General features: G+C 45.0%; 1 protein-coding gene across 1 annotated transcript in view; it reads right to left on the reverse strand.

Moving 5' to 3' along the window:
* LOC118358822 (solute carrier family 22 member 23) overlaps nt 1-7,736 on the reverse strand; it is a 28,128-nt gene extending 20,392 nt beyond the window's left edge. Inside the window, exons 1-3 of the mRNA XM_052480021.1 lie at nt 6,677-7,736; nt 4,233-4,336; nt 3,722-3,876 (exon numbers count right to left, since the gene is read on the reverse strand). Of these exons, the coding sequence (XP_052335981.1) occupies nt 3,722-3,876; nt 4,233-4,336; nt 6,677-7,114 (697 nt within the window). The 5' untranslated portion in view covers nt 7,115-7,736. The remainder of the gene's footprint in view (nt 1-3,721; nt 3,877-4,232; nt 4,337-6,676) is intronic.
* Nucleotides 7,737-8,026: the final 290 nt, after the last annotated feature.

The following is an 8,026-nucleotide window of genomic DNA, read 5'->3' on the forward strand; positions in this document are numbered from 1 at the left end:
TTTTGAGTCTCATAGCAAAGGGTCTGAATACTTTTTGAACTAGGTTATTTCTGTTAATTATCTGTAATACTTCTGTAAAAATGTCAATATAACTGTTTTTGCCATGTCATTATTGTATGTAAATATTATTTTTACTCCAGGCTGTAATCGCTGCCGAAGGTGCTTCAACAAAGCACTGAGTAAAGGGTCTGAATACTTATATAAATATCATATTTCTGGGGAGTTTTATATACATTTGCAAACACTTCTAAAAAATATTTTTGCTTTGTCATTATGGGGTATTGTGTGTACATTAACGAAGGGGGACATTTTTTAAATCAATTTTAGAATAAGGCTGTAACGTAACAAAATGTGGGAAAAAGTCCATGTGTCTGAATACTTTCCCCCGAAGGCACTGTATGTCCTACAAACACTTAGTACTGTTATAAGAACTGTGGAGCCACTGATAAGGCACTGTATGTCCTACAAACACTTAGTACTGTTAAGAACTGTGGAGCCGCTGATAAGGCACTGTATGTCCTACAAACACATGCTTAGTACTGTTAGAAGAGCTGTGGAGCCGCTGATAAGGCACTGTATGTCCTACAAACACTTAGTACTGTTAGAAGAACTGTGGAGCCGCTGATAAGGCACTGTATGTCCTACAAACACATGCTTAGTACTGTTAGAAGAACTGTGGAGCCGCTGATAAGGCACTGTATGTCCTACAAACACATAGTACTGTTAGAAGAACTGTGGAGCCGCTGATAAGGCACTGTATGTCCTACAAACACTTAGTACTGTTAGAAGAACTGTGGAGCCGCTGATAAGGCACTGTATGTCCTACAAACACTTAGTACTGTTAGAAGAACTGTGGAGCCGCTGATAAGGCACTGTATGTCCTACAAACACATAGTACTGTTAGAAGAACTGTGGAGCCGCTGATAAGGCACTGTATGTCCTACAAACACATAGTACTGTTAGAAGAACTGTGGAGCCGCTGATAAGGCACTGTATGTCCTACAAACACTTAGTACTGTTAGAAGAACTGTGGAGCCGCTGATAAGGCACTGTATGTCCTACAAACACATAGTACTGTTAGAAGAACTGTGGAGCCGCTGATAAGGCACTGTATGTCCTACAAACACTTAGTACTGTTAGAAGAACTGTGGAGCCGCTGATAAGGCACTGTATGTCCTACAAACACATGCTTAGTACTGTTAGAAGAACTGTGGAGCCGCTGATAAGGCACTGTATGTCCTACAAACACATGCTTAGTACTGTTAGAAGAACTGTGGAGCTGCTGATAAGGCACTGTATGTCCTACAAACACTTAGTACTGTTAGAAGAACTGTGGAGCCGCTGATAAGGCACTGTATGTCCTACAAACACTTAGTACTGTTAGAAGAACTGTGGAGCCGCTGATAAGGCACTGTATGTCCTACAAACACTTAGTACTGTTAGAAGAACTGTGGAGCCGCTGATAAGGCACTGTATGTCCTACAAACACATAGTACTGTTAGAAGAACTGTGGAGCCGCTGATAAGGCACTGTATGTCCTACAAACACTTAGTACTGTTAGAAGAACTGTGGAGCCGCTGATAAGGCACTGTATGTCCTACAAACACTTAGTACTGTTAGAAGAACTGTGGAGCCGCTGATAAGGCACTGTATGTCCTACAAACACATGCTTAGTACTGTTAGAAGAACTGTGGAGCCGCTGATAAGGCACTGTATGTCCTACAAACACATGCTTAGTACTGTTAGAAGAACTGTGGAGCCGCTGATAAGGCACTGTATGTCCTACAAACACTTAGTACTGTTAGAAGAACTGTGGAGCCGCTGATAAGGCACTGTATGTCCTACAAACACATAGTACTGTTAGAAGAACTGTGGAGCCGCTGATAAGGCACTGTATGTCCTACAAACACATGCTTAGTACTGTTAGAAGAACTGTGGAGCCGCTGATAAGGCACTGTATGTCCTACAAACACTTAGTACTGTTAGAAGAACTGTGGAGCCGCTGATAAGGCACTGTATGTCCTACAAACACATAGTACTGTTAGAAGAACTGTGGAGCCGCTGATAAGGCACTGTATGTCCTACAAACACATAGTACTGTTAGAAGAACTGTGGAGCCGCTGATAAGGCACTGTATGTCCTACAAACACTTAGTACTGTTAGAAGAACTGTGGAGCCGCTGATAAGGCACTGTATGTCCTACAAACACTTAGTACTGTTAGAAGAACCGTGGAGCCGCTGATAAGGCACTGTATGTCCTACAAACACTTAGTACTGTTAGAAGAACTGTGGAGCTGCTGATAAGGCACTGTATGTCCTACAAACACATAGTACTGTTAGAAGAACTGTGGAGCCGCTGATAAGGCACTGTATGTCCTACAAACACTTAGTACTGTTAGAAGAACTGTGGAGCTGCTGATAAGGCACTGTATGTCCTACAAACACTTAGTACTGTTAGAAGAACTGTGGAGCCGCTGATAAGGCACTGTATGTCCTACAAACACTTAGTACTGTTAGAAGAACTGTGGAGCCGCTGATAAGACACTGTATGTCCTACAAACACATGCTTAGTACTGTTAGAAGAACTGTGGAGCCGCTGATAAGGCACTGTATGTCCTACAAACACATGCTTAGTACTGTTAGAAGAACCGTGGAGCCGCTGATAAGAGTCTGAGATTACAGCCGGTCCAAAGAAACCTAAAATGTACTTCTTTTTTTTATCCCCATTTTACTGTTCATAAAAAAGTTAGATTTTTTACCTTTTTGCAACTTGCCATGCCTTCATTTTTTTTGTCTCTCCTTGTCCAATTCACAGTTTGTCCACTAGATATCAGTAGGAGATCACATGATGTTGAGAAGTTGCTAACTCTAGGATTTGAATAATATTTCCAAAAAAGACAAGGGCTGTAAAAGCTTTCAAATTATATGTAACTTTCTATCTTCTTGCCCAAACAAGAGTTTAAAAGGTTAAGAAATGCTGATATTAGAGAAAGAACCTGATCAGGTGAAAAAATGTCATGGCAGAGTTTTTAGCAGAAGTCATGATGGAGGGGGAAAAAAACGCTTTGTCAGCCTCCCTTCTAGTATGGCCTGGTATCAATGACCTCACACACACACACACACACACACACACACACACACACACACACACACACACACACACACACACACACACACACACACACACACACACGCACAAACAACACCAATCTAAAGACAGCATCCACTTTGCGAATGCGAGGCTCTACACATTCACAAACACATAGTACACAACAAAATGACATCAACTAGAAACCCTTTATTCAAAACCATCTTCCCAAGACCACCCCCCCTAGCCCCAACCTCTGACTGACTGACTAATCTCTCTGGTGATAAAAGGCCTAGGGGGCAAGGGCGATGAGTGGGGGGTTGGAGTTTAGGTGGTATATGGTGTAGGGGGTAGTAGGATAGAATCCCAGGCATCGCTGGAGATAAAGGACAAGATAGACAACACTGATGTCCCCATCAAGGGGTGGGGTGTCAGTATGCCAGACTTTGTCAAGGTCCCCTCCCATCAAAGACCATTGAGTGATAGTTCATGCTAATCATCTTATTCATGCTGTGTATTTAATCAAATTAAACATTGTTGATGACTTCTCTGATACAGGTAGGAAACAGGAAGCAGAACGTCTAGAGCAGGAAGTATGAAGTAGATACCAGGAAGTGGAGGTGCCCTACTTACTCAGTATGTAGAGGGAGAGAGTGAGGCCAGCTAGACAGAAACCCTCAAAGAAACGCAGTGTGCTGAACATAGTCACGTTGAAGGAGAACGCTACGCTCAAACCAAACACCAACATGAACAGCACCGAGACGATCAGAACAGGTTGACGACCGAACCTGAGAGAGAGGGGGGAGACGGCGGGAGAGAGAGAGAGGGGGGGGCAGACAGAGAAACAGAGCGAAAGTGAGAGAAATGGTGTGAAATGGAAATGGAGAGGAAGAAATTAGTATTTTGGTCTGGAAGAGAACATTCCGATCCTCTACAGTCTGTTTGGTTCAGAGGTCAGCAGGTCATTGGGTCAGAGTTGTGAACCAGTTATTCTATAGCCTCTGTTGCCTACAGACAACCACAACATCGAGAGCAGTGGGTGTTTCAACACGAGACGATGCTCTATTCTGAGATGTATGGGAGAAGGGGATGGATGCAGCCACAGATGTGAAATGAAAGAAGGGGACAGTGCAGAGTAGTGTACCAGTCGGCTACGACTCCCATCACCAGGTAGCCGAAGATAGATCCCACTAGGAAAGAGAACTTAGCGATGTGAACTTTCCAGGCTGAATCACACACCAAGTTCCACTGCAGAGAGAGAGAGAGAGAGAGAGAGAGAGAGAGAGAGAGAGAGAGAGAGAGAGAGAGAGAGAGAGAGAGAGAGAGAGACAGAGGACAGAGAGAGAGAGAGAGAGAGAGAGAGAGAGAGAGAGAGAGAGAGAGAGACAGAGGAGAGAGAGAGAGAGAGAGAGAGAGAGAGAGAGAGAGAGAGAGAGAGAGAGAGAGAGAGAGAGAGAGAGAGAGAGAGAGAGAGAGGAAATTAAATATATTGTTAACAGTATGAAATAATACCTCAAACATCATTATTGGTTATGAGTATTTGGCACCTTTTACCCCCAACCCCTCTTATAATGCCACTCGTTCCTAATGCAACATAAATCTACATTTTCATGGTAAATGTATTTGGTGGTGAAAGAAAGAGAGGGACAAACATACACCATATATCTATCAACAGCATTATATCCTACAGCAAACACCACAACAGGAAGAGTAACGAGTCATTCGTTAGAGAATAGAGAGAGAAAAAAATTAAAGATCCCTATGCACAATTTGGTTGGAGTTTTTTTACCCTGAGAACCTGTGTGCAGATGGAAGGCACAGACAGCACAGAGTGGTGTGATTTATCAACACTGTCTGTCTCTCTTTCTTCCTCACTCTATCTCTCTCTCTCTCTCTCTAAATTCTCCCTTTGTCTCTCACACACTCTTTCTCTATCTCTTCCTATCCCTTGCTCTCTCTCTCTCTCCCTCCCTCTCTTTTTTTCTTTCCCTCTGTTATGCTCTGAATGTGTTGATTATTCATGAAGGGCGATTTGGAGTTTTGAGTGTACAAACATGTTGTAATCTCATGTGTACCATTCAAACATGCCACAGAAGGAAACCAGAGATTGTGTGTGTGTGCGCGTGAGTTTGTGTGCGTGTGAGGGAGAATGATATATGAAATTATAGATTGAGAGTGAGAGAGCTTTAGTGTGTATATCCATGTCTCGGACCTGGTCTTGTTTGAAGTCACAAAGAGCCAGTCTGTGTTCATGAGTATCAGATATTAAGAACATCTATGTTTTGTGTCAATGCACACAATGGTATAGTTAATTTAAAACAGATTTTGGGAACAGTGGCCTGTGAAGGTGTGTGTGTGTGTGGGGGGGGTGGTATGTGGTGTGTGTCTGTGTCTGTGCTTACTATCAATGTGTGCATTTTGGTGTGTGTGTGATGTCAAGCAGCTGTTAGTAAAAGAGTATGGCTGTTTAACAGTGACTCACACCCTGCTGAGCCCCCAGCTTTGTTCCAGAGCAGAGGGAGTGGGAGAAGAGGAGGGGGAGAGGAATGGAGGGAAAGATAGAGGGAGGGAGGGAGGGAGGGACAGAGAGAGAGAAGAGAGGGATAGCGAGTTGGAGGGAGAAATGGAAGAGAGAGAGAGAGCAGGATGGGAGAGGGAGTAGAGAGAGGGATGATAAAGAGCGATACAGGGATTGAGAGAGATGAAGAGAAAGAGAGAGATGGAGATAGATGGAGGGGGAGAGGAAAGAGAGGAGAGAGTGGGAGGGAATGAGAGAGAGAGAGAGAGAGAGAGAGGGGGAAAGAGGATAAGAAGGAAAGAGAGATGATTATTGGGTATGAGTGATAAGTCTGCAGTGGCCTGGGCATTGTGAGATAAAGAAAGACACAGTCTGTAATAGGTGTATCTAATGGCTATTTAAACTCAGCATTATCAGAGAAAGCAGATGTCTGGCACTGTACACACACACACACACACACACACACACACACACACACACAGTAAAACACTCATAAAGGATCACACACACTAACAACACACACACACACTGAAACCTTATCTCATAGAAGTTTAAGATGCAATTGGTTGTTTGTCAAACCTGCTCATATGCTGGTTCATGTGTTGGGGTAACAAGAGACAGCGTACACCTACTCTTCTTCTATGATGGCTCACAGCATAATCACATTCCCTGCTCTCATTAGCACCGCAGAGGCTACACTGTCACATGTATCACATTAAACACTGAATAACTAAATTAGCTTGCATGGATAATTATACTCCAGAGTGCAGTGTGTTTTTGATCATGCCAATTCAGGTCACGGGATAAATTAAAGTGGTTTGAAAATGAGTTACTGTGTGCTCTGAGAGCAAACTGTGATCTGTTTTACAGTAGGCCCATGGCACAGAATGGAACACTGGACAGAGTGCATATGCGCTGTCCATGGTGCTGGGTAGAATACATTTCCTATACATCCGCCCTATAGTTGCATAGGATGCGGTGTTGCTGATTCTGATGATTAGGCCTAATTATGTATTTTCAGACGCAGAAATCATCAGAAGGAAGGTAATGGTATATGGAGCACACGTTACCTTGGTAACCACGTTCTGACTGAGTCCCGTCTGCAGCTCGAGTTTCCACTCCTTGCACTCGCACTCCATGCCGCCGCTGTAAGGCACGGGCTTACCAATGTCTCCGTTCGTGGCGGTCACCGGTAACTTTGAAGAACCAACGGTCCAATTACTTCCGTTAACAAGAGGCTGCACGCACGTGCCTTTTGGTTGCGCCAAAAGGAAATAATCCGAAAACTGGCTAAATCCGATAAATAAAGCCGGTATCCACGTCAGAACAACGAGCTGTTTTTGGTGTTTCCCAAATCCCCCGAGAGACGGTAGTACCGAGCCGTCGACGTGCGGCAGGAGCCTAGGTGCCTGTGTCTGCTCCAGCGGCATGAAGCCGTTCTCCGGTGGCGGTTGTTCCCGGTCCTGCGGCTGCGCCTCCGCCACCGGCCGCTCTGGTCCCGCTGCCATCTATACAACAAAGAGGTGCCTAACCCCACAGCCAAACTCCGGGCGCTCTGCTGCCCTGTCCACACCGCTCTGCGTAAACCCTTTGTTACAAAGGAAACCCCGAGCGCAGGCAGACCAATCTTGTGTGTCCAACAAAGACGCATAGAATGAGGTCTGGCAGATTACCGAGCGGTTGGTCATCTCACCATGGTGCTCCGGTTAGAATGGGCCGACCGAACAACAGTTTCAGGTGGTGCCTGGGTCTCAGGGGGAAGCCGAGGTGAGGACACAGGCAAGGTGGTGGCTCGGAGAGGCAGGCATGCTTACCATGTGCTTTGTGTTCCAACCAGGTATAGCATCCATGTGGGGCTAACACACAGGCAAAGAGGTGTGGGTGACCGATCAGTCTAAACTCGAGGCTGCACATCTGCTAGCCCCTCCACGCGCTCCACAGGTAACACACCTGTCCAATCCTTGACCCTTCGCAGGTATTGTGGTGGTGGTAGTCATTGCTCCAGTTTACAGACAAAGCCAACCGTTATCCTACATCTCGTCCGGATCTCAAACAATAAGAGATCCCCGTATGATTTCCATGAACAGGTAACCTATTTCTCTATTCTTCTGGGTCTCTAGTCCTGAACAATCCCACACCCAGTCTCTGAGATAGAATCAAGCCCCGCCCGCCCTGGTCGTGCACCGCGCTGTGATTGGTCAGTGTTTACGGGGCGATTGCACCACTCACGCGCAATTGGGCATCGGTGCCGTAACCCAGGCCTACCAAACGGCAACAAACATCTCCTTTGTTTAGCCCATGTCCCATTTCCCATAAAATAATAAAATGAGTTTATGCGAAATACTACAATTACTGTGTATTTTGTCGATGAGGGTAGATTAACTGAAGATGTGTTGGAAGCTATAATGATTTGTCTCAAC

This window comes from Oncorhynchus keta, chromosome 26 (assembly GCF_023373465.1).
Source record: "Oncorhynchus keta strain PuntledgeMale-10-30-2019 chromosome 26, Oket_V2, whole genome shotgun sequence".
NCBI classification, from domain to species: Eukaryota; Metazoa; Chordata; class Actinopteri; order Salmoniformes; family Salmonidae; genus Oncorhynchus; species Oncorhynchus keta.